This window comes from Arvicanthis niloticus, chromosome 26 (genome assembly GCF_011762505.2).
Source record: "Arvicanthis niloticus isolate mArvNil1 chromosome 26, mArvNil1.pat.X, whole genome shotgun sequence".
Lineage (NCBI taxonomy): Eukaryota > Metazoa > Chordata > Mammalia > Rodentia > Muridae > Arvicanthis > Arvicanthis niloticus.
Window position 1 is genome coordinate 28,517,022 of NC_133434.1, and position 27,229 is coordinate 28,544,250.

General features: G+C 45.6%; 1 protein-coding gene across 5 annotated transcripts in view; it reads right to left on the reverse strand.

The window, feature by feature from the left end:
* Positions 1–27,229, reverse strand: part of Tln2 (talin 2) — a 412,083-nt gene that overhangs the window by 102,658 nt on the left and 282,196 nt on the right. For 3 of the 5 annotated variants that reach the window (XM_076925417.1, XM_076925418.1, XM_076925416.1), the window contains 9 exons: positions 25,802–25,915; positions 23,675–23,788; positions 19,550–19,684; positions 16,809–16,937; positions 15,741–15,843; positions 8,596–8,804; positions 7,387–7,506; positions 3,810–4,007; positions 2,651–2,790 (listed from right to left, as the gene is read on the reverse strand). In XM_076925417.1, the coding sequence (XP_076781532.1) occupies positions 2,651–2,790; positions 3,810–4,007; positions 7,387–7,506; positions 8,596–8,804; positions 15,741–15,843; positions 16,809–16,937; positions 19,550–19,684; positions 23,675–23,788; positions 25,802–25,915 (1,262 nt within the window). Of the gene's footprint in view, positions 1–2,650; positions 2,791–3,809; positions 4,008–7,386; positions 7,507–8,595; positions 8,805–13,043; positions 13,223–15,740; positions 15,844–16,808; positions 16,938–19,549; positions 19,685–23,674; positions 23,789–25,801; positions 25,916–27,229 lie in introns of those variants that run through there. The other 2 variants (XM_076925420.1, XM_076925419.1) reach the window with 2 other exon arrangements.

Here is a 27,229-nt window from a genome sequence, read left to right on the forward strand (position 1 = left end):
TCTGAGTACCTCCTGGGCTTTAAAACCCTCTTGCTCCATTTCACTGTCAGGCTGAAAGTTGGGTCACAGGCTGTTTTTCATCTGGGCTCCTGTTCTCAGTGTTACCACCAGGGGGCCTGTGGCTAGCTGGAGCCATAATTCTTTTCCGGTCTGTGAGGCCTTCTATAGCTTAAAAAGCCAATTTATATTCTCCCCTTCTTCCCACAGTTTGAGAGAGTGAACAGCTCATTAAAGCTGGAAACTACAATTTGGAAATGGTACTAAAAAAATGAAGGTAATAAAAAACACCAGAGTTTGGATACCTGGAAACGTCAGTTGTCTTCCCCAAAGACTCTTACTTAGCAGGGGGAAAAAAAAAGAAAGAAAAAGAAAGAAAGCATCCTTTCAAGGAATGGGGACCAAATAGAACAAACAGCCACTCTGTCTTCATCCCCATCGTCAAGGAGGGCATTTGTTTACCAGAGCAGTCACAAGTGAAACACAGGCTGGAGCAGGCAGATGAGAGGATAATTTTGCAGTCGCCTGTGGCTCTAGCTACCATTTAAGGCCAAATGTACCTGCTGCTCCAATGGTTCATATTGACTGTCACCCTGACAGGATCTCAGAGTCACCCAAGAGAAGGAGTACTACGAGTATCTGTGAGGGAGTTTTTGGATTGAGTTAACAGAGGAGAGAAGGTCCATCCTAGCTGTGGGCACCAACATTCATTGATTGGCTTTGTGATAACAGACACAATGTGACCAGCTGCCTCACAGTCCTGCCGCCATGACTATCCTTCCCTGACAGACTGCACCCTCAAGCTGCGAGCCAAAAGAAACTCTTGTTTCCTTAGGCTGCTCTTGTTGGATATACTGTTACAGCTAATACAGAAGCTAAATGACCCAACCAAGGACATGAAGGAGAACTGTCTAAGCCTCCACGAAAAAGGCAAACACAGATTTAAAAAAAATCTACCACAGTCAAGAAAGGAGGAGAGACAGAATACTAACATTTTAGTACCGCGAAGGCTAAGAACCGTTGAAGGCAGCCGCCGCTTGGGCCCTGCTTCGTTCAGCAAAGCTTGGGCGGGTTGAACCATCTGAACATCTGATCAAGCAAATCAACTATTAAAGCTCCTTTAGTTAGAATTCAGATTTTTGAACTTTGACAGGTAAAAGACAGGAACAAACAAACAAACAACAACAGAACATTAAAAATCAAGTGCAAGCCGAGTGCATGCCTTTGATCCTAACAGGAGGGAGGCAGAGGCAAGTAGACCTCTGGGAGTTCTAGGCCAGTAGTCTACACAGGGAGTTCCTACCCATCCACGGCTACACAGAGAGACCCTGCCTCAAAATAAACAGATAAATAGCAAATCAAAATGAATCAAAATGCATGCAAAACTGAAGCCTGTCACCAGTGTGCACACTTTGAAAAGCTTCCCCTTATTCTGTTCCCCAGTCACCTCTCAGCTAATGTCCTGCTGCCTCCAGCAGTGTCATACATATGTGACATGAAACAACACCGAGGATGTAAACAATACCACAGCATCACAACTTAGCTTTTATTTGAAGTGTGGAAAAGTGGACATGAGGCTGCTTGTGTGGGATGGCCTTGGGCCATCACTGCAGCCCAGTGTCCCGCAAACCGACAGTCAATCCTACACCTACTGGCTCACGTGTCACAGTGGTGGCTATAGAGCAGAAACCATATTAGATCTCTGAAGAGACTGCAACTGGAGGGAATTGTGCAAAAATCACTCCAAACCTGGCTTCCTGTTTTAAGTTCAAAACCATTGTGCACCCATTGTCTCCCCATTGGCCCTAGAGTGCCCCCTGCAAGTGATGGACAGATATAAAATCTAGTCCACGGCGGATGCCAGCATGTGGTGCATGCCCAGTGTCTACAAAAATGGCTTGAACACTGCTTGTAAATAGTTCCCAATGTCTATTTTAGTGAGCATGTACTTCTTGCAAAATCTGAACAACGTAATACTGCTTTAAACAACCTATTTGGGAGCTGGAGAAACGGCTCAGTGGCTCGAAAGCTTGCTGAGCCTGAGGACTAGTATTCAGACTCCTAGAACCCATGTGAAGTGCCAAGTGAATGTGGTGGCCCAACTGTAATTCTAGCCTTGGCAGCCGGGGATGAGGGCTCCTCAGAGCAAGCTGGCTAGTTCTACTGGCAAACTCTGGGTTTGACTAAGAGACCCTGCCTCAATAAATAAAATGGAAGACTGATAGAGCATGTTCAAGGACGATTCCTACCATCAACTTCAGATCTTCATATATGTGAATATACACCTGAATGCACACACACACACACACACACACACACAAACATGTGAATACACACACACCATTATTATACACAAACATGAAAATGGAAAAAGAAAAAATAATCTGCTTAAACCATCATTGGTTACAAGTCAGTGCAGCCTAAGTAAAAACTGAAGAGTTCATCTGGAAAGATGACCATTCTTGCTGGGCCAAAGGCACAGAGATGAGTTAATTTACAGAACACCAGAATTCCCATCAATTTACTTTACCTCTGACAACAAGGCCGGCAGCAAGTGTTTGCTCAGTTGAGAAACTGGTAGGGTGCTGGGCACACCCTTCAACACGACAGAATCGTCTACACGTCCAGAAGGCACACCTTGTCCTGCTCTTACCTTGCAGCTGCAGCCAGAAGATTTTTTGCATTGGGAGCTCCAGGATCTACAGAGAGAGACTTGGCAGCTAAGAGTAGCTTGCTAGATGCCATAGAGATATTCTTCAGGTTGCCTATCACCTGCATCTGGTCTTCTTTCGTCTGCAGAGCCAAAAGGAAACAGAATCAGTTGGGACTGACTACAATTTTCCAAGAAGCCTTCAGGGAGCTAGGAGCAACTCCCCAGGTGGAAGCATAGACTACATCAGGACAGTCAGTCTGCAGATGTGTGACTAGTGTCCACTTGTCCTCAAATAGATGCTCAGAGATGCATGAGGCAGACAAAGAAATGCACGTCCAAGCGGGGCAGCCAGGAGTCCTGCTTTCTTGTTATATGGGAGTGTTCAGGGGCTGGGAGGAGGAGAACGACTGAGCGGCACCAGTACAGACTGGACAGTGATTCCAGCATCTTGCTCAACAATGCTGGAGTTGTCAAGCATCTTGTACGTCCCAGCCTGGCACAAAAGACAGGCTCTGTGTAGATAGTCAGAGCTGACAGCATCCCAGAAGTATTGCACTGTGGAAGGATATACTTCTCACCCAGCTTGCTAACTGACAAATGACCTTTTATAGAAAATGTAACCAAAAAAAAAAAACCCCAAAACCCAAAACCCCAAAAACCAAAAATCAAACAAACAACAACAACAACAAAAAAAACCCCCACAAAACAAACAAAAAGCCACTCCTACAGTCTGATGCCAGACCAGTCCTGTTCCCTGGCTATAAACAAGTAGCTCACCTCTCTATCTGAATGAGGTCAGTTTTAATCATTTGTAAGTCCCAGATGTAATTCATTTAAGTTGAGTTCACTAACCCACAAATACACATACATGTGTGTGTTTGTGCATCATCCCACCTCATTTCTAATGAAAATTCTCCCTGCTCTCAACCTCCCCCAACCCTGGTAAAGGACATAGGCTTTGGAGGTGGACCGTGGGAAAAAGTCACCATCATCGCTGAGCATACCAAGCCTGTGAGGTCACAGAATTTCCAAGGCAGTCACGGAAGGTGCTGTAGCTTGTTCACAGGAGCCTGTTCCCCAGCCACCCAGCTGCCCTCAGCTGGATGGTCTACCAGAACGAGGAGTCTCAGCTGAGCAGCAAAACCACCTTCCCACTTACCTGCGCCTGGCCAGCCATCTCTATGCCGGCATCCAGGAACTCATCAAAGTCATCACTGAACTTTCCGGAAGCGGCTGCCAGTTCTCCACTCTGGCCCCTTGTGGCATGGACAACTTCCCCAGCAGACTGGTTCAGATCAGCAGCAGCCTGGTTCAGCTCACTCTGGGCTTCCTGGAAAGGCTTTGTGCTCGGAGGTAGCTAGGACGACAAAAGGCACATGCCTTGGAAAGTTTTTACTTGCACAAGTGGGGCAAAGGAGGTTATTGTGGCAGGAACAGGGACTGCCCAGGCTGGGTTTCTGAGTCACTCAACTAGAAGATGGCAGGTCCAAAAGAAGCAAACGCTGCCTGCAGTACCTATTACATACCAAAGCCAGGGTGGCTGCTAGGCTCTCGGAATAACAAAAACCCATGGCTCTTCTTAGCTCTTTTTACCCCACCCCTTACTCTAAACTTTTCTGCTTTTGACTCCGCCCTTCCCATACCCATATAACCCTGCCACTTCAGCCATGTGCTCACCAAGTCTCCTGCCCTCTCTCTCCCTCTCCACCTCCCTCCCTTTCTGCATCCTTTGCCCTCACTCTTTTCATCTTCATCTCTCTCTCCCCACCTCCTTCCTCTCATGACCAGGTCAAATCTGCTGGCCATGTTCATGTATTACTTTCTCTTCCATCTCTGTATTCTTCAGATGCCTGTTTGTAATTTCCCTCACATCTACAATAAAAGCCTTCCCCTCAACTATGCCTTGGAGCAGTCATGTCATCAGTTCATACAAATGGCTCTGCACAGTGTGAGCCCGTGTTTAGCTGGACCTTCCATCCATCTGTATCCATCTCCATCCATCTAGCCATCATCCATCCACCCATCCATCCATCCACTCATACTTACAGAAAGCTCACTTTTTGAGCACCAGGGAGCTACCTGTGGTGAGAGCAGCTATTCTCAAGTCATTGACACTCACTGAGACGGCAGGGCTAGGATTCATGCCCAAGCAAATCAGCTTTGGAATCCAGTTTCCACCCTATTTTTGTGTCTCTCAAGATGGAAACTCTCAGATTAAGATTTTTAGAACACCAATGGCTTATGCTCTAAAGAACTGAAAAATGGAACCTCAAAAAATTGCAAAGCTTCTGTAAGGCAAAGGATAGTGTCAATAGGACAAAATGGCAACCAACCGATTGAGAAAAGATCTTTACCAATCCTACATCCAATAGAGGGCCAATATCCAATATATACAAAGAACTCAAGAAATTAGACTCCAGACAACCAAATAACCCTATTAAAAAATGGGGTACAGAGCTAAACAAGAATTCTCAACTGAGGAATACTGAATGGCCAAGAAGCACCTAAAGAAATGTTCAACATCCTTAGTCATCAGGGAAATGCAAATCAAAACAACCCTGAGATTCCACCTCACACCAGTCAGAATGGCTAAGATCAAAAACTCAGGCGATAGCAGATGCTGGCAAGGATGTGGAGAAAGAGAAACACTCCTCCATTGTTGGTGGGATTGCAAGCTGGTACAACCACTCTGGAAATCAGTCTGACGGTTCCTCAGAAAATTGGACATAGCATTACCTGAGGATCCAACTATACCACTCCTGGGCATATACCCAGAAGATGCTCTAGCACATAACAAGAACATATGTTCCACTATGTTAATAGAAGCCTTATTTATAATAGCCAGAAGCTGAAAAGAACCTAGATGTCCTTCAGCAGAGGAATGTACCAAAAAATGTGGTACATTTATACAATGGAGTATTACTCAGCTATTAAAAACAATGAATTTGTGAAATTCTTAGGCAAATGGATGGAACTAGAAAATATCATCCTGAGTGAGGTAACCCAATCACAAAAGGACACACATGGTATGCACTCACTGATAAGTGGATATTAGCCCAAAAGCTCACAATACCCAAGATACAACTCACAGACCACATTAATCTCATGAAGAAGGAAGACCAAAGTGTGGGTGCTTCGGTCCTTAGGAATAACAAAATACTCAGGAGAGCAAATATGGAGACAAAGTGTGGGACAGAAACTGAAGGAGGGGCCATCTGGAGACTGCTCCACCTGGGTATCCATCCCTTGTGCAGTCACCAAAGGTAGATGCTGATATGGATGCCAGGAAGTGCATGCTGACAGGAGCCTGATATAGCTGTCTCCTTAGAGGTCTGCCAGAGCCTGACATATACAGAGGCAGATGCTCACAGCTAACCATAGAACTGATCATGGGGTTCCCAATGGAGGAGTGAGAGAGAAGACTGAAGGAGCTGAAAGCATTTGAGGCCCCATGGGGAGAGCAACAATACCAACCAACCAGAGCTCCCAGGGTCCAAACCACCAGCATGGGAGCACATAAGGAGGGAGCCATGGCTCCAGCTGTATATGTAGGGGAGGATGGCCTTGTTGGGCATAGGTGGGAGAGGAGGTCATTGGTCCTGTGAAAGCTGGATGCCCCAGTGTGAGAGAATTTGAGGGTTGGGAGGGGGAAATGGGTGGATGGGTGGGGACACATCCTCATAGAAGCAGGAGGAGGGGGGATGGGATGGGGGGGTTTCTGGGTGGGGAGGAAATGGGGAAAGGGGATAACATCTGAAATGTAAATAAATTATCCAATTAAAAAAAGAACTAAGAGGTCTATGATGGCCAAATTCAAATCACATTCTTCTTAACAAATGGTCATCAATTTTTTTTTATTAGTGGTCCTTGAAAATAATAATAATACACCCCCCACATACTCAGTACAGTATCATTTTTAGAATTACAGTCATCAAAGTTGCAGATTTTACTACAGACCCACATATACTGCTGGACATTTGTAACCAGAAGCAGCAGACAAATGAGTGCTAACCTTCCTTCAGTGTGGGTCAGGAATGGGCCCCAAGGCAAAAGCCTTTAAGATCCCGGTTTTCTTAATTAGTCTTGAACACATGTCCCTCTGTCCTTGAACTGCCTGTCACCATCTGTCATGCCCTAAGAAGGAGCTAGATGATCAAAGCCTCTTTTCTGTCCCACTCAAGAGCAAACACGTACTCAAAATAAGTCAATGTTCAAAGCTCTACCCTGGGGGCCAGGGAGACAGTTCAGTTGATAAAGAAATTGCCTTACAAGCGTGAAGACTGGAGTTCAATTTCCCCAAAACCCATGTAAAACCTGGGCGTGGTGGTATGTACATGTAGCCCCGGTGATGGGAAGGTGGGAAGCTCAGGGAGCTATCTGCCTCGCCTACCTGATGAAATTACGCCCAATGAGAGATCCTGCCTCAAAGGAAACGTCGAAGGTACCCAAGGACTGACATTTGAAACTGCCCTCTGGCCTCCGGAGGTATGTGTGCACACATGTGCATGCATGTACCTGCACATACATGTGCACTCATACCAGCATACACTCCTCCCCCGACAAGTCCTCACTCACAAACTTTGCTGGCCAGAAAGGAAACAGAAAATGGTAGAAAACCAAGACTCCTAAGAGAAAGGTTAGTAGAGGACCAGAGATTCCAAGGAAGGAGAGTCATACTCTCTCCTGGGGGCGGGGGGGATGACATCAGGTAACCCCCTCACAGACAAGGGCCTCACCGAATCTACAAGTAGCTTCTTGCTGGACTCTCCAATGCTCTTCAAGGCGACATCCACATCCTTCTGTCCAGGGAGGCAATTCACGCAGTTATTCAGCGAGTGAGACACGGCTTTGGCTACCTGCATACACATACACAGAGGGAGGGACACACCTTAAGAAAGCTACTTCCGGTGCAAATGCCTTTGCATATTCATTGAGAAAGAGCAGAAAGAATATGCAGAGCTGACACCAATGTGGGAATTATTCCCTGGCATCCACCCAACCCTGGTAACTAAATCAAATCACGTTGGCCAGCCTCTGGTCTCTGCTACCTGATGCTGGGTTACTATTACTACATGCTGCTGCATATGGCATCTGCTCCTCGGGGCCAGGAGAAGCCACAGCTCTGGAACCCAAACACAGAATTCTCCAATATGAGGCCAGGTCCTAGACGGTAGGCATCTTCTGCAGCTCTGCTGAGGTCCCCAAGGTTGACTTCGGAGCAGAGCTAAACTGTAATGGTTCTTCTCAGTGAACCTCTGCTGCTGACACACCTCAAGACCCCACATTCACAACAGGCAAAGAGGGTGCTCCAGTGCCTCCTGCTGACCTGAAGATCTCAATGCTACCTTGTCCTCATATGCCTTCAGGAATACTGACATAGCTCCCCGCTTGCATGCCCTGGTCATCTCGGTTAAAAGGCAAGCTGGGGGGAAGCGGTTGGCAGGAACATTCTATTTAATCTAAAAATCTAAAACATCTTCCTAGTCCCATGTCAAGAACTCTGTCCAGATTGTCCCTAGTCAGTTGTTTCCATTGGGTAGTTGAAGAATCATCTGCAGAGGGTAGGGGAGTCTTTTCAGAACTTTTGGGTAACTGGACCTGTATTATATCTTCCTCACTCTGCAGACTAGAAAGAGGAGTTTATTGAAGTAGACACAAACCCTGGGCAAGCATGCTATATCTAGGATCCCAAGGCAGTCAGAGTTCAATGCCCCCATGTCATTTGTTGACTGTGAATTAAGTAGATGCCACATTAATGTGGGAACTACTAGGTAAGACGAAACATTGAGTACCAAGTATGGTCAGTCTTGTTACCACACACTTTAGACGGATCTGAAAACACCTTCTGAGTCCTAAGCATTCCTGCCAGGAGAACATGTCCACTAAAGCAGGTAGCTGACCTGTACACAACCCCAGTGACAGTGGTTCCCAGTTCCCAAGCTCACCTGGGCTAATCTCTGCTGACTTTCTGTATCTCCAGGTGCAATCAAGGCCTGCTTGGCTTCTTGGATGAGCATGGCAGACCCCTCCATCACATCCCGAGCAGAGTCTAACATGGCATGAGCAGCCTCAGGGTCATTTGTAGAAGCAGCCACGCCCCGGGCAGCCTGGGCCAGTGTTTTCAGAGCTTGGGCTGTTTCTCTAGCTGCCACGCCTGGGGAGAAAAGCCTGTTAGAATTTCTATTGGATTTCATCAAAAGTTATGTTTTTCCTTGGCAATAACATTGGGGTCCAGATTAATTTTTGACAAATGTGAATTGCCATGTTTCTCAATAAAGTAGCCCACACCCTTTTGAACAAGCCAATCAAGAGACACCACAGTATATAAAATGCCCCCACGCTCCAACTTCCCTTGTTTCTACTTCCTCACGTGTCCCTAGATCTAAGCCACAAAGATGGGAACATGTACAGATGGAGACCAACACCTGGTGCCCAGGTTGTGGGAAGTTATTTTAACACACTTGGCTTTCCTGGGGTACACATTGCACACACAAAGAGTGAGCAGTTCAGTGAGTTTGCATGGATAGATACATCCACCATTACAGTGTCCTTCACCTACAATGCTCCTCACACTGGAAGTAATTACTCTCACATATGACCTTAGACTGGCTTAAGAGAACCATGAAACATGCATTCATTTGCATCTGTTTTCCTTCTCTGACTGTCAAGCAGTGCTGTTATGTGTAACTCTTTCTTTTTCCTCCTGTATGATCTTACACCAATGTCCTAACATTTTCTTATCTGTTCCTCTACTGATGGACAGGTAAGTTGTTTTGTGTTTGGGATAAAACTCCCAAGAAAAGAAAGGGCTCGTGCATATATTCAGATGAACACATGGAATCACATCTCTTGAATGAAACCTAGGATTTGAATCTCTGGGTCACTGAGGCTAACGTAGCTCTAGAAAACAGTACACAAACAGGGTCTAGAATAGCTTTACCACCACACTCCCCACGGGGCAATTTGGAGGAGATGCAGTCTTCTGTATCTTAACTAGTGGGGTACTGTTGGAGTTTGAGTTTCAGTGGGTCTGTAGCTGTACCTCAATTGTATTTAAACCTCTGTACCCTTCAGGAGCAATCATCCAAGTTGTTGTTCTTGTTGCTATGACAATAGCCTGACAAGAGGTAAGCAGGAAAAGCGGGGTTTACTTGGCATATAATTCTGGATTGTAGGAACTCAGTACAGGAGCTCAGCCCACCATATCTACAGTTGAAAGCAGAGACAGAATCCAGGCAACGCTGCTTCTCACTTGTATTTTCCTTTCCCTTACATTGTTCAGAACCCCTGCCTAGGGACTGATATGGCCTATAACTTGCTAATGAACACCATCATCAGGACCTCCCTACCCCAGTCACGCTCATGGGCCAACCTGGAGTAGAGAACTCCCCACTAAGATTCTCTTCCCATGGGGCTACAGAGGCGGTTCAGTAGTTAGAACACCTGTTGCTCTTGCAGAGGACCTGAGTTTGGCTCCTAGTACCCACATGATGGTTCATAGCTGTTGACAATCCAGTTCCAGGGATCTGGCACCCTCTCCTGACCTCTCAGAGCACCAGGCATGTACATGGTACATATATACATTAAAAAAACAATCTTAATTTCCTCTAAAGATTCCCATTCCAGATAATTTTAGGCTGTGTCAAACTGACAGTTAAAACTAACTCGATATTCAATGGCTGCTGGATATTCTCTGGTGAAACATCTATCTTTAAATCCATTTTGATGCAGATGACCAGTCCTCTGATGGATCAGCATCACCTCATCAGAACAAACACAGTCTGAGACCTCTAGTCTCCGTAACACTGGAGGAACTTTCTCCTAGAAACCAAGGAACCTGATCTTCCCTGGAGCTTCTCTCAAGAAATGGTTTCCCATAAGGCCTATCAACAACAGTGACCCAACCACAAGACACTTCCTAGGCAGTAATGGAGCTGACCAGAGGTTCCTAGCTTCCTGCCACATACGCTTGGGGACAGTGAAGTGTGAGGGCCTTCTGTTGGAACATAGATGCTGTGCATAGAAAAGACTACTTTCAGATTGGAGGACGAAGTCATCACAAACACAGCCAGCAGTCTTCCCTGTGGTAACCATGAGGCTCTATAATGAGAAAAGGCCCAGATTCCCCCCCAAACAGCCATCCCTGCAGCCACAGACTCACTAATCTATGAATAGTCTGCATGTCACAGCTGGGATGAAGTGCTGCAATCTAACCAGGCAGAACACAAGACTGCCAATCTACTGATTGTCAGGCAGCCTGATGGACGTTACAGTCAGCATTTCTTTGTGGTGTGTGTGTGTGTGTGTGTGAGAGAGAGAGAGAGAGAGAGAGAGAGAGAGAGAGAGAGAGAGAGACATGTGATGTGAACTGTGTATGTGAGATGTATGTGTGACATGTGTGTGTGTGATATATATGAGTTATGGGTGTGGTGTTTGATATATGTGTGATGTCATGTTTGTGTGTTTTACGTGTGTGAGATGGGTGTATGTTATGTGTATGTGTGTATGTGATGGTGTGTGTCTGTGTCTGTGTGCAATGCTGTGTGTTTGTGTGTGTGTGTGCAGGCATTACAGAAGCTCAGAAAAGAACACAAAAGTAAATAAAGCTAAACTAAGGCTTAAAGGAGAAACACTGTATGTTTCAGCTTTTGGCTCCAGGTTGAAGGATGTCATCGCTCAGAAGAACTCCAGATGTGGTGAGGCCCTCATCCCGCTGTCGTCTCTGCCAAGTGTCTGTGTGTCTAGACTGCTGTCTCTCTCACTGACCACAGTTTCCTACAAGCCTCAGGAGTGGCTGAGAATCTACGACTGACTATTGAAGGCTCTACTAGGCTGTGATTTTCAGACATCACCTATTGCCTTCTCAGTTATTATCCGGACTCTTAAACCCACTTCTATTCAAATTCTGTAAGAATTAAAACAATAAAACATTCATAGTATGCAATAAGAAAATATTTGTTTATGTGAAGCTACTAGAAGGGAAATGCTTTCTAGATTAAGATGATATAATTTTTGAAATGACATTTGCTTATTCTGTGTGAGAGCAGAGGTGCAGGTATAGGTGTGTGTACATGTGTGGGTGGGTGTGTCATCCTGACATGCATGTGGAGGGCAGAGAGCAACTTGTGGGAGTCAGTTTTCTTCTTCTTCCATGTAGGTTCCAGGAATTGAACTCAGGTCACCAGGCTTGGCAGCAAGCAGCTTTACTTGCTGAACCATCCTACCCATTGGCCCTTAAGCTGATTTTTGAAAGGCAGAAACTGGAAAGCCAAGTTCTAAAGCCCTAAACCCGTCCTGCCCATGGATCTTCTGGTGAGGATCCTGTTGGGAGGAACCAGGTCCAGACCAAAAAAGTTTTATCATTGAAAGGATGAAACAAAGACGCCAGGATGACTACATTTACAGCCATGTTTTCAATGGGAATCGCCATAGGATCATATGACCCAAACTAGCAATGTCCTTTCCTCCCCTTCACTACCCCCATGATATTGCTTTTATGGTCAAGTGTACGTTAAGATTTGTAACCCACCAGGGGCAAGCTGTAAAGCACACATCTGTTCTAACAACTGTAATCCTTGGAGAGCACAGATTGCTTTCATATCTGAATCTTCAATTATACTCTGGAGCAGAATTTCAGGACAAAAAGAGATAGCAAACCTATCAGCATACTTACTTCGTAATTGTTGTTTTCCAGAGACGGGCCCATGAGCTAGCCTTGAGCTGATCCTCCCGTCTCCAGGCTTATGCTACCACACCCAGCTCTCAGAATGTTTGTTATTTTCACAATTTACATGTAACGTGTGTTAGAGCATTGCTAGACCACAATACCAAGGCTCCAAGATGAATTTAGGAATGATGTAAATTGTTAATTTGTTTTGAAGTACTTGTAAAACATTGTACGTAGCTGTGTAAAATGGTTTTGAAATGTATTCAGACTATTTCGCTTGCCAAACAAAAAGCCACTTGCATTCAGGTATAGCCTCCTGGGAGTTAACATGTAGTCCCTGAACATTTCACAGGCCTCAAGCATGGGGGGAGGGAGCCTAGACTCAGATTTTGCCTACCCCTGTTTTCTCTTTCCTTGCTTCTGACACCTTTCAACTGTGCTGAAATCACCTCTATCTAACCAAGGGATTAAGGCTCTCCTTATTCTTGAAGCCAATGGAGGCATCTTCACTGCCCTATATGACTCTCTGGACAGCAACCCTTTGTTTCCAGAAACATGCTCTCCCTTGGCTTCACTTCTCTACGGGTGTGGCCCCCATTTCTATCCTTCAGCTTCGTCTTTCACTAGTTAACTCTTCTCACTCAGTCACTCACTCCAGGCACACATTCCCATAGTTAAGGCTTTAATCAATTACCATGACCCAAGTAATAATTACAAAACTCGTACTTCCATCCAAGCATCCTCTGTCAGGAGCTGGCGAGCAAGCTGCTGATCACATCGCATCTCTATGGGGACATCCACCAGTCCATTTGCGGTTAGAACCAATCTTGTGATCTCATCCTAGCAACTCAACAGAACTCTTCATTCAGCTGTCAGCTCTAAGAATTCCCCATGTTTTCTTCCCCATCTCCATCCCTGGCAACATTCTAAACAATCACCAAGCAGGGTCAGGCTTGCTTCTTTAACCTACCTCCTTGTATACACTACCCTATACTCTACATCCTGAGTGCCCACCAGAGGTCCCTGTGTTCAAGACTTGGTCCCCAAGGCGATCCGATTAGCATTAAGTCACAGTGCCTAATGGGGGGCTTCAGGACCCTGGCAAACACTCTTGAGGGCAGTTATGGGAGACTCCCTCCCTGTCCTTCTCATTCTCTTTTGCCTCCTGACCGCGAGGTACATGGTTTTGTTTTAGTATATGCTCCGGACATCACATGCTACACCACCATTACTCAACTAATTAAGGACTGGAGCTACCATGAGCCATAGTGAACCCTTTCTCCATAGAAGTTAGTTACCTTGGGTATTTTGTTATAGTGACATAAAGCTGACTAATGATCACAGATGATTACCACTTCTCATCTAGAGGAATTACCCCCTGGGTGCAAGTCTCCCTGCTCTCAGTTGTTTCTTCCAGTCTATTCCACACAGACACTGTAATTGGTCTCCACATCTAAAACCTTCCAGTGGTTTCATATGGCTTTGGTGAAACTCTGAGCTGCTCATGTTGCCTACAAGGCCCCTTGCATCTGTGCCTTGGCTCAGCTTTCCAGCTGTGTCTCCTCTTCTTGCCTTTTATGAGAACCTTCTCCATTTCTGAGAAGACCCCCTCCTTAGTTCTCAGTTCTTCTGAGACCCCCTGCCACACAGTGACCATTTCAACACCACCTTTCTAAATGCCTTCCAGAACTGGATGGCTTGCTAGCTAGGCTGTTTTTCAAATGCCAAGGAGGCTGCCTGCCATCCCGCATGTTGGCAGTACCGGGTGATATAACTCCTAGGGCTCCTGGGGCAGTCTCCCTCCTCGAAGCACATATTTCACCATGCACAAATCTGCCAAACTTCTGGGATCATGTAGGAGTTTCTGAGACATAAACTTCGTCTGGTTTGTAAGAATTCATACCCACATTTCCCTTTCTCCCTGAGCTCTTCAAAATGTCCTAAGTGGTCTTCAACACCCTGGTCTCCTCTGAAAACTTTCCCTTATTCTCTGATTAGGACAGGATTACATATTCTTATTACTATGTTTTACTTACTTCGATCGCCTGTTTTGTTTTTTTAGTTTTCAAGTAATAAGAATGTGGTGTTTTGGAGGAACTACAGATTAACTCATGTACACCCACCCTGGCACAGAGAAGTCAGCTGGGTAACAGGAAGGCATCAAGGCAGAGAGGACCACGAGCTGGGAAGAATGAGAAGCAAGGAAAGAAAGAAGCCCAAGGCTCGGGGCAGCTTCTTCCCTTAAGGTAGTCCTTAATTTATAACAGCTGCCAGAGAAAGAGGAGGGGGAAGGGAGGGGAAGAGAGAAAGAGGAAGCAGGGAGAGAGAGGGGGAGAGGAGAAGAGGGAGAGAGACAAAAAGAGAGAGAGGGGAGAAACAGAGAGGGAGAGAAAGCAGCCCAGAGCCAAGCTCCTACAGTACATGGGCTCGAAAGCGTGTTCTGAGCCACAGCCTTGATGCACACTGAAGCCTTACCTCAGTCGCATCGACACGCTAAAGGCTACAGCACAACCCCAGCCAGCAGCCTGTTTTCCCCTTTCATTACTTACACAGCCTCTTTTACTCACACAGACTCCTAATTAAGAACTCTTCCGCCTTTCAAAAATAGACATTTGACATAGAAAATACTCAGGTCTCGTCAGTGCCCTGAGGACACACAGGACACAGCTCTGCTGCTGCTTCCTCCCTTGCTGCCCTCCTTCCTTCCATCTTGGACACCCTGAGTTCTCATCCAGCTGAGGGTGGACGGGCTCACTCGGCTCCACCCTCGACTCCCCCTGCCTGCAGGCTGATTTTGTTGACATTTTTTCTCTAGCTTCTACATGTTTACAGGTTGGTGAAATTTCTGGAGTCAGGGATAGTCCTGAAGTGTACAATTATCGCCCCCTTGTAGTCTAACAAGGGGTCTACACATAGATTGACAGTCATTTTATTTATTGTATCACATGCTTAAGATGGTTAATATCTGTCAGGCTGACAGGATCAGCTAAGCTAAAGAGGCAGATCTTTAGGCTCGTGAGGGAGGGAGTTTTGAGTCAGGTTAAGCAAGGTGAGAAGATCGGCCATCAGTGGCAGTGTTCAATAGTTGGTCATCTGGACTCAATCAATAGGAGGAAGCAATTGGTCCAGCAGTCTCATGTTCCTACCAACATCACATCCCTGCTATGCTACTGCCTTAAACTATGAGTCAAAACCAACCCCTTCTCCGCTCAATTCCACACCTGTCAGGTAATCGCTCACTGCCGTGAGAAAGGTATCAAACATGCTTGGGAAATCCTCACTAACAGCACTGCGGTGAGTGCCTGAGGATGTTCTGTGGAGCTAGGGTAAGAAAGGCACGTTTCTTGTCAGATCCGTGAGCATTCCTCTCCAGACCGCGGTGTGCAGCCCGGCCACAGGCACCGCTGAGGCTGGAAGTCCTACCTGTGTAGTGTTCGTTGCCTTGAGCCGCGCAGGTGAGGAGCTGCGCCATGGAGGAGCCCACTCCCTTAGAGGTGCTTCCCAGGTCCTGAGCACACTTTTCTAGCTGTAAGAAAAGTCCAGGAAGGCAGAGCTTAGAAAAGAAAGCCATAGGGCATGACTTAGAACAATGACACCCATCAGAATGGGAACCCAAGAGCTCTTTCTCATCCAAGCTGGCTGGGCAGTGCAGGACAAGGGGCCTGGCTCTGCCTGAGTGAGGCGGGTACAGGCCCGCCAGCTGTGTGGAGCCGTTCCTGAGCCTCACCAAGCCCCACTCCTGAAACTGCCTGGCTAGGAAGGCCTTCAGCAAGCTAATGCAGCTCCCTAAGGGCTGCAGCTGCAAGCATGATGCCTTCAGCAAGCCCAAAAGAAATCATTAGTGAGTAGTAATCACACCTTGGCAGGAGGCAGGCAGACAGCCGACTGTACCACCTTCATGACAACAAGTGGGGACATTAACACAGGCCAGTTGAGTCACTATCCTTCAAGGAGTTCAAACCGAAAGGAACGCAAGAAAAATGAAGGTTTGGAGTGGCAATGAGGCCTCAGAGGTAGGTAGAGGGTGTGCCTTTCATGAAGAGCACGCCTGCTTGCTGTGTCCAACAATAAACAAAACTGGAAACGGCCCAGGGTACAGAAAATTAATTATTATATAAGGACACTGCTTAGAAGGGATTTGTTGGTGTATGGTGACTGGCAGAAGCAGAAAAGTCTTATAACAACTGTCCAATGAAGGCCATTCCTACAAATGAAACCGGAATCTGGTTTAGCATAGCCAATAACACAGTATGTGCAACCCTTACTCCTGCCATAGGCAAGTGCTTTCTTTATAAATAACAAGGGATGTCTCAGCTGGCAGGTAAAGGTGCTCTCCAGGAAGTCTGAAGACCTGAAGTTAATACCTGGAATCCATGTAGTGATCCCCCCCCCCCAAACACACACACACACACACACACACACAGAGAGAGAGAGAGAGAGAGAGAGAGAAAACAAGTAAAAATGACAGACCCCACACCCCAAACAGCTTACTGTTTCTCCTGGCAGTGGTTTCAGCTGACTTTCTGCAGCGGCCATCTTAGCATCCTGTAGTTCATTCTTGAGAGTCTGCACTGTGTTCAGTGCAGAATCGATTTCCATGGGACCACAGGCTTCATGGGCCTGTCAACAGAGTGGGGTACATGTGCATACAGTCAGCGTGGCAAAGTGTCCTTAACATTCTGCAACATAGTAAACGTTTTCCCAGAACTCTGACTCTAGCAGAAGGTAAAGGTAGCAGGCATTCCCCAGAGGGGCAGAGCCACTGTCGCTCAGGTCCTTAACTATATTTTTCCTATGTGAGCCTTAGGGCTGTAGACACGTAAAAGCCTCCTTAAGCTACTTTACTCTCAGACACAGAGGATGGTTTTTTTTTTTTTTTTTTTTTTTTTATTCACTAGGCCTGGGTTGCAATGACAGAGCACATAGCATAGTATGTCTGTACACAGAGGCTTGGGATGTCCTTGAGTGTGTGCACAGAGGCTTGGGATATACTTGCATGTGTGCACAGAGGCTTGGGATGTCCGTGCATATGTGCACAGAGGCTTGGAATGTACTTGAGTGTGTGCACAGAGGCTTGGGATGTGCTTGAATGTGTGCACAGAGTCTGGGACATACACAGAGGAGTGAATAAGCAAACTGAGGAAGGACCCCACAGAGAGCACACAGCAATTTTTTCTTATACATTTCAACACCATAAATCACTACCTTCCAAACTAAAGATGGAAGAACTCCCCTTTCTCATCATTTGATTTACTTGCTTAAATCTCTTCATCATTTAGAACACTGGTCTCCAATAGCCAGGGCTCCATGGCCCCACACACGTTAATAAATGCTATGCATATATAGTTTTGCCAGTCAGCATTCTCAATACTTATAAATTATCACTCTGTGCCTTTTTTTTTTTTTTTTTTTTTGGTATCTGTCACAAAGCATCACTAAACTCTTAAATCACTGGATTCTATGTGTTCATGTTATTAGGTACAAAAGCTCAGAAAGGCCAGCAGACTCAACAATGACAGCAGCCAGAAAAAATTCACTCTGTTTAATTCCAGAACCTTTAAGCTTAATTCTTCTAATACACTGAAAAATAAATAAATTCAAACCTCTCGTAGCCTCTTCATGGACCAGCCAACATGCTTGAGTGTCACTTTGAGCTGGCTCACTGTTTCAGGGTAGCTTTGATGTTGTCATATGCCAAAATTTACTGAGAAAACTCAGCTTGCAACTGTGTGGGCTGCATGGCTTATGGTGTGGATGGGTTTGCCAGAGGCATGCTGGGTACCTGCATGCTAATAGCACCCCACCATGCACACCAGGCCACTATAGTGTGGATGGTTCTAGGACCTCTCTGAGAAATAGTGGAGAGAGTCTAAGGCTCTGGGCACTTGGCTTTGGCAACGCTGCATCTCTGCTCACTTCAGGCATTCAAGTTGGCTTCCACTTTCTTCCCTTACCTCTTTACGAGGCTGCGAGCTTCTATAAAGGGATTGCTACAAGGGAAAGTGAATTCAAGCTAGAACTTCATGATAATAACTACATCAGAGTTGCAGTGAGCTCCTTTGATGACTGAGTTTCAGAGACAGAAATGTATTTAATCTCCAGTTCTGTCCTACTGAGATTCTCTGTTAAGGCAAATGTGCCCATGTAAGGTATAAAGACTTTTTAGGGAAGAAAATCGAAGCTAAGATGACAGCCCCCTTTTAGGTATATTGTCTACCTACATAATTTGCTCTTAAGTTCTCAAGATGGTTCTTGGAAGATAAGGATGCAATCAATTACTGCTTAAGTTTGGAACAGAAATGGCCAGTGCCTCAGATGATAAAGAATTAGTCCCAGTCCACAGATCTCCTTGGAGGCAGAGGAACCTTTAGGAGGTGACACCTACAGGAAGGAAGGTAGGTTATTGGGGATGTATCCTTGAAGAAGTTATTGGGACTCTAGCTCCTTCTTGTATCTTTTATATCCTGGCTGCCATGAAGTGAGCAAGTTCAACCTGCCTGTACTCTTACCCAGACCATGGTGTTGCTACTACAAGGCACAGTATTGCTACCAGCCACAGGCAGGATGGCTGACTGACAGTGAACAGAAATTCATGGTGTCCCCTCTTCCTTCTCTTTCTTCTTCACTGTATTTTATTTCCTTCCTTCATCTTTCTCATTCTTCCTTCCTTTGCTTGTTTGTTTAAAAAAAAAAAAAAAAAAAAAAAAAAGGCAGGGTCTTACAAAATCCTGGATGGCCTGTGTAGCTAATAAATCAGCTGAGGGTGACCTTGAACTCCTGAAGCTCCTGCCTCCATCTACCAAGTGCTGGGTTTATAGGCATGTGCCACCGTGCTTGACTACACCTTTCTTCCTTTTAAGTTAATTTTCTTTGGTAGTTGTCATAGTACTGAAAAGCGAATTAGTTAGCAAATGAATGTGGCCTGCAATCTATCTGGTACCCAGACACTTAAGGAGCAGTCTCTCCTAAGATGGAAAAACAGACCATCACGGGTCCCAGGAAATGGGGAGAGATGGAGTAAGCATGTCACTTGAAAGTCATTTGTAGCTAGAAGGTGATGATCAACCCTGAGAGCTTACACTCAATGTTAGACTACTGGTCATTACGTGAAACAGATGGCTTTGTTGAGAAACTGGCCCAGCAGCGCTAGGGCTTGGATGGCCCTCATACCACAACCACCACAAAGAGAGGACAAGCTGAGGAGCTGACCACCGGAGCAAGGCCCCACTTGCCTTCTGTGAGGCAGTGCGCAGCTCGGCTAGGCTGGTTGCCAGGTTCTTGGCACACTGACTCAACTGCATAGCAGCAGCCTGGTCGCTCACAGTGGGCACCGCAGCCTTAGCAGAGGACACCATCTTGCTTCCAGGCTGTGGAGAGATGGACAGAAAGTAAGCTATCTCCTGGGCAACAAGCTGTTGGAAGATAAAACAGCATGGCTTCTACAGTGACAAGAACACATTTTCCCCTAAAACAGGGTGTGGTTTGAATGAGAACCGTCTCCCTACAGGTTCTTGAGCTTGGACACTTGAGAAGGCTTATGGAACGTTTCCAAGGTGGAGCCTTGCTGGAGGACGTGTCACTAGGTGTCTTAGGGTTATCATTGCTGTGATGAAACACCACAACCAAAGCAACTGGGGGGCGGGGGAAGGGGTTTCTTGTCTTATGTTTCCATATCACCGTTCATCACCGAAGGAAGTCAGGGCAGGAACTAAAACAGGGAGGGATCCTGGAGGAAGGAGCTGATGGTGAGGCCATGGAGGGGTGCTTACTGGCTTGCTTTCTGCTTAACCTGCTTTCTTATAGAACCCAGGACCACTAGCCTAGTTGATGGCCCCACCCACAATGTGCTGGCCCCTCCTCCTCAATCCCTAATTAAGAAAATGCTCTATAGGCCTGTCTGCTTACAGACTATCTGGAGTTGTTTTCTCAGTTGACGTTCCTTTGCTCAGATGACTATAGTTTTATGTCAAGTTGGCCTTAAACTAGCCAACATGAAGGCTTAGGTGTATAGCATCATCCTACTTCCTGTTCTCTTCCTAACTGCTTCCTGTGCGGCGATGAAATGCGATCTGCCAGGTTTCTGCTGCTTCCATGCCATGTCATACCTCACCGCTAGTAATGGACTCTGGCCTTTTGGATCCTAAGACAAACCCTTCTTCTTTAAGTTGCCTTTGGTCATAGTGCTTTATTGTCACAGCAATGAAAGAATAAAACACAAAGGGACATACTAAATTCTACCCAATTCCTAGGGATGAAAAGAAGGCTTAGTAATGGCTAAGAGCACTGGCTGCTCTTGCTGAGGATCCACATTCAGTTCCCAGGACCCATGTGGCAGCTCACAAAGCTGTCTGTAACTCCTGACATACATACATACATACATACACACACACACACACACACACACACACACGAGATACAAAAATACAGAGAAAACATAAACAGATAATGCTGAATTAAATAAATCTTAAAACAACAACAACAATAACAACAACAAAAAATCCAAACAATTACCATGCCAAATCAGATACTCCAAGACAGTACACGTATCAAAATGGGGGCAAGACAGGCAACTTGGGTCAAGTGACTTGAAATTCTCATTTAAAATAGATTCCAAAGATAGCTTTTGGTAAGTACATTTTTTTTCTTTGCACTTCCCAGAGTAGTTATTTATTCTGACTTTTAAACATACCTAACAGCCCATAAAAATAAAGGTGAATAAGATGGTCTTACTTTTTCATAAACCAAAATACACTCCCCATGCAGAATACCTATGCACACGCAGACATATCTTCAACCTGTTGTGTTACATGCTATTTTACAATACCCAGTTCTGTCTGGTTTTTTAGGTGTACAGTGTTCTATGAGTCCTGTAGATGTTTCTCAGTCTCCCACTGTTGGGATGTATCCATCTCCTTGCCAATGCCAATGTAGAAAAAAAAAAATGGCAAGGAACTAGCTAAATCTCAATAATTTTTAGTGTGTAAAATTTTAGAAGTAGCTTTTCTTGGCTCCAAAGCTTTTAGGGCTTTAGAAATATATGCTGTAAGTGTGTCTCAAAAAAACTGTAATGATTTAAGTGCCAGGTCATAAATATTAAGGATAAAATTACTACTTTAGTATTTAAAGAATTAATGAGAATCAGTAGGAGAACCTAACCTAATTATTTAAAAACTTGAATAATTTCATGTTATCAGCCCTTAAGAACATAACACTAAAGCATTCAAGAAATGATTAATATTTGAAAATGAAGCATATGAAATCAAACTAAATAAAATTTAAAGGAGAAACAAGCTAACACGCTTTTTTAAAGCTCTTAACTCTATCTTATAAAAGATGTATTAAAAAGTGTGCTCCATATACTGTGAGCTGTGAATTCACATTGTTCATCCTTCTGGAAGGGCAATCCTGCAAGATTCACGAGGAAAGTTAAAGATGTATGCTTGGGCTGGGGGCTGGGTTAGCTTAGTGGTAGAATGTGTGTGTGTGTATACACACACATATATATAGTATCTAATGTATATCTATATCTATATACACACACATTAGATACTATATGTATTTTTAACAGTTCTTGCCCCATTATGTGTAATTTATAAATATAAACATATATATATGTACATATATGCACATACACTTTTTTCCCCACTTTTCTAGTCCCCCCCTCCCCAAGATATGCTCTCTCTGGCTGTCCTGTGTTGATTAGGGTGGCCTTGAACTCAGAGATCTACCTTCCTCTGCCTCCCAAGTTCTAGGATTAAAGGCCTATGCCACCATGCTTGCCTTAAACAAACACACTTTTTGATTTGATGATTCTGTTGCCTTTTAATTTGAAGTCTGCCTGTTTTTTTGTTTTTTTTGTTTTTTTCATTTAATAAAGTCCCGAGTATTTACAATAGCAGTTAAAAGAACAGGAGAAAAGAAGAAAAGAGGATAGAGAAAAAAAAGAAAGAATACATGGGAGGGAAGGAGGGAAGGGAAGAAAGGAGGGAGGGAGGGATAGTAGGGAGAGAAGAAGGGAGGGAAGGAAGGAGGGAGAGAGAAATGTACAAACAAACCAGTTCAGTGTACTGAGAAACTCCTTCACTGTTCAATCCTAACCCTCCATGGTCTCCCTGCCTGCAGACTAAGCACAGAGCCAGCTCCAGGATTACTAAGGAAAAGAGGAAGACCTTTTTAAACCCCAAACCTGTGTGACAAAGAAAAAGTAGCAGTTTGCTAACCTCCTTTTAGGAATTCACTCAAGTTACTAACTCAAGCAGGGGAAAAAGACTGTGCACACTAGAGGATCACATTACAGGCTGCTCAAGAGAGCCCCAAATAAAAAGCCAGCTGTGAATCAAAGGATGGTTAAAGGCAGAGTAAGCCACATGGCACACTTTCTGAATCCCAAATGCCCACATTACAAAGGAGGACTGGGGACGACAGCTAGGTGATAGGTAGAGCTATTGCTTCTCCTGCTAGGTTTGATCCCCAAAGGGTTTATATACAATGAATGTAATTCTAAACACTATACATCATAACTAGGATATATTGTTAAAAAATCATTTCCAATTAAAAAGAAGATTTTAAGAGTCAGACGTAAGGGAGGTTTGGAATAAAACAGTGTCTTTTGGATATGATAGGACTGTAACACTCAAGAACTCATGGTTGCCATGGTTGCCTGCACAAGACCGGCACAATATCAAGCCAGTTAGCATTCTAGTGTGGAGTGGAAAGGGGTTCATGAACCCACATCTTTAACTGAGGAACAACTGACAATCAGTAGAGAGTCAGTTTTCCTTAAGGGTGTGGCTTGAGGTAGAATTGCCCCTCGCTGGTGCCTGCTCTCAGAAGTATATACACAACATAAACTAGTGTCAATGGTTTATTAGACTTAAAAAAAAAAATGAAGAACCTAAGTCGGGGGTAGAGAGGTGAGTGAGGTCGGCTCTGGAGGGAGATCAGGTGAGGAGCTGAGGTGAATGTGATCAAATTATACCATAGGAAATTCTCAATGAAGTATAAAATAATTCAATAGTTCAAGATTATATATCCACCAAACAAACCAGTTAGTGCATCTCTCTGTGTGTAACAGAACACAAGAAAATAGAAAAAACATCCATGTTTTATTTCTGTATCGTGGATGGGTGGGCAGCACTTGAAAAACCAGTCCACTCATGCTCGCCTTCATCACTAGCATTTGGCTTGGCCAGTGACATCTCCCTCATCTGAAATGTGAAGTGGCCTTGCAGCTGCTTAGACAAACACTTACCAAGGCTGTGGGATCTGCACAGGTCTGCTCTTTCCCTTAAGGACAAAGGGCAGACACTGCCAGCTGAGGGCTCTGCAAAGGAGCATGGTGCTGGTTTTTGTGTTACCTGCAGGAAGTTCTGGCTGGAGATGATGAGAGCCAGCTGGGCGCTGAGGTCTTCTGCTTGCGCTTGGCTCCCCCTCACACCCTGTACTAGCTGAGGGATGTGATCAGCCACGGCCTGTAGGGAGCAAGAAAACAGGAACTGAGCATGGGCAGAGAAGGACAACTAGCAAGGGGGGCAGGGCATGGAAAGGACCCAAAGCAATAACTCCCAATGTGTGCTCCACTCCCAGGGACACTAGTACCAGAAGCTGAAGTTCACAGCATACTGAACCCTTTTCTCCCCACCCCTCCCACTTTAACAGTGGTCCTGACGGGCTCAGTCTATTGATACCCAACTGCTGTATAGATCAAAGCCTTGAAAGAACTTCCCTAGTCAAAACTCACAGGCTCCAGGCCAAGAGGACTGAAGGTCAAACATAACACGCACACACACATACACACACGCACACGCACGCACGCAATTTACAGGTAGATACACGGAGTCAGATGACTGCAAGACCAGAAGGAGGATGGGAGAGCTTCAAGAGCCAGCATGTTTAAGTGCTCAGGCCCCTGGCTTTTCAGATATGGATTCTGGGCCTTTCCTTACATGTGGTCACTGCTCCTGTTCTTCTGTTCTAACCAGTTCTTAGCATTGCTCAGACGAGAAAACCGAATGAATACACAGGAGAGGGGAGCCATACTCAGCAAAGGGGGACTACTCTGTGCCAGTCACCCCAGAGGAGCCTTAGGAACCAGTTATCTTCTTGTGCTCTTCCTAATTTCCCTCTGATACAGCAGGCTTCAGAGGCCAGAGTATCTCCACTGGTAAAGGTGCCCAGTGCATTTACCCACCCTCCGCCCTAGCCAGAGTGTAAAAACACTTTAAAATATCCCAATGGAAACGTACGCAGGCCCTTTCCAATGCTGATTCCAGAAACTTGGCCCATTTTCCCTCTCAACTTCAGCCTGTCATTTAGATTCTCTCTCATTTCCTGGCAGGGCTGCTCAGAGATCTAATACCTACAGTCTCTTTGGCAAAGAGGCAGAGAAGGCTGGCTGACTTCGCAACAGGGCATGAGCAGCTTGCAGTCCCTGAGGAGGGAAAAGACCACTTTCTAACCTTACTGGCAGTTGAGTGGCACAAGAAAGAACTATAGTGTCTGAGTAGAGGCCTCACTCTCCTTCCACACACCCTAAGCACAATGGACCACAGACCCTTGTGCATCACAGACGCTCTTTCCCATAGCACACAGTCAAATATGACAGGGGACCTTGGGGAAACCAGAATCGGGAATACAGAGCTCTAGGCAAGTCCCTCCCAGTTGCATGGCCAATTTGTGAAGAACTGGATTCCCCTTAGAAATGCAGCCACTGCTGAAGAGGCAGCTCCCCTCTGTAGACTCGTTCTTTTTCAGAGATTTGGAGGAAAGTCAGAACAGGTTAACTGTCAGAACTCTGACACAATCAGACATGCCTGTCACCAGCCTCCACTGGCAACACTCTCAGGAGACTCCACCAAGATGTCCTATGACGTGCAGGAGATGACTCTGCAAAAGGATTTTATGTCCTAGTACATCAAAAGTGTCCTGGGAGAGTGAACCCTCTTGGTGGGAAGAGAATGTCTGCAGTAAGCTTGCTTTGATACAACATCAATGCCCTGTCACCCCAAAAGACACAACCAAGCCACAGGTAACAGAAGGCACCCAACAGGAGGCCACAGAAGGCAGACAGGACAAAGCAGACCTCAGAAGTGGAGAAAGCAGGGAATCAGCCTGCAGTAGTGCATGGACACTGGACACGACCAGTCTCCCGGAGGGGAAGGCACTCTGGAAAGCCGAGCATTCATTTCCATTTCAAAGCTCTAAAATGGCCTCATCGATTCTTTTTATTTAATTCAGTGTCTTAAAAAAAAAAAAAGATGTGGATAAAGGAAAGACAATGTTGGGAAAAAAAGACACTGCCTCCAAATGCAGGCCCTGCACTGAATGGACAAAAACCAGACGTGTGTACACCTGGATCATAGAGCCACTGCAAACTAGATTAGGAGCCTGGAAGACCTGTCTTAAGTGAATTACTGGGGCATGTGGTGGTCTAATGTTATCAGTGATGTGTTGCAGACCTGGCCCTCAGTGCACAGGGAACTTACCTTGCAGCTCTGGACCAGCTGCTGCTGTGCCGAGGGGTTCTTGTTGGAGATGGCTGCATTCTGGGAGGCTGCAATGGTCTGTGTGGCAGCAGCTGCAGCCTGCTTGGCTGCAACCTGCAGAGAACAGTGACACAGGTCAGTCCAGGACTGTGCTTGAAAACTCATATGCCATGCCTGTCCACCACAGAAGCAGACACTGTCTCTCAGAAGCCACCAACCATCTCAGCCTGTTGCCCTTTGCTCTCTTCCTTGCTGCCCGCTTGCTTTCTGTAAAAGATGGGTGTGGTCTTTTGCTGGTCTCATTCTGGTCAGCACAGGTGTTACGAGTGAGCGCGACGGCGTTGCCACATCCAGAAGCCATTATTTCACAGCAAGCCTCCCTAACCCTTGGTTCTTGGATCTCTCCACCCTGATGTTCCCAAGCCATGCAAATAATGAAGTCAATCAACTCCCCAGCACTGGGAAGCAAAAGGCTCATGAGGCCCCACATCTAGCTAAGGAGGTTCTGGCAGTGGACGACCAATGGAGAAAGGAGAGTCAGCTTTCCTCTCTGTGTAGGTCACTGTAGGATGCCTATGCTCCCTGGATAGACCCTACACCCAAGCACTGGTAGCAGCATGATTTTGACTCAACAAATTATTATTATTAGAAGGAGGAGAGAGAGGAGGAAAAGGAAGAGGAAGAGAAGGAGAAGGAGGAGAAAGAGAAGGAGGAGGAAGAAGAGGAGAAAGAGGAGAAGAAGGAAGAGGGGGAGAAGGAGGAGGAAGAAGAGAAGAAGGAGGAGGAGGAGAAAGAGAAGGAGGAAGAGGAAGAGAAAGAGAAGGAGGAGGAGGAAGAGGAGAAGGAGAAGGAAGAGGGGGAAGAGGAGGAAGAAGAGAAGAAGGAGGAGGAGGAAGAAGAGGAGGAGGTAGAAGAAGAAGAGGAGGAGGAGAAAGAGGAGAAAGAAAAGGAGGAAGAGGAAAAGGAGGAGGAGGAGGAAGAGGAGGAAGAGCCATCACAGGGCAGCTGCCAGCAGCATGAAGTTAGGAAGCGGACATAGAGAGGTATCCAGGAGTTGGAGATGGAGTGTGGATATTATCTAAATACATTTATGTATGAAGTTACCAAATAATAAATGAAAATTTAAAATACAAAAGACACGAGACAACTGTAATGCTGAGATGGCATTGGCAAGCAGCAGAGTCTTAATGTTCTAGGGAAAGAAAATGTCCTCCATGAAGCACAGGCTGCTCTCTATGTCAAACACCAATGGAGATGTCTGTGTCTCTCCTCTCATAGTACCCAGAGGCCTTAGCTCAGATGTGACACAGCCCCCTGGGGTAGTTAATCCAGTTCAATATTTTGTCTCCTTCTAATAATGGGACTACTTTTCTTCAGAGCTCAGCAGGCGGCCATCGGAGGGAACGCTTCACTAGACAGCCAGGTAAC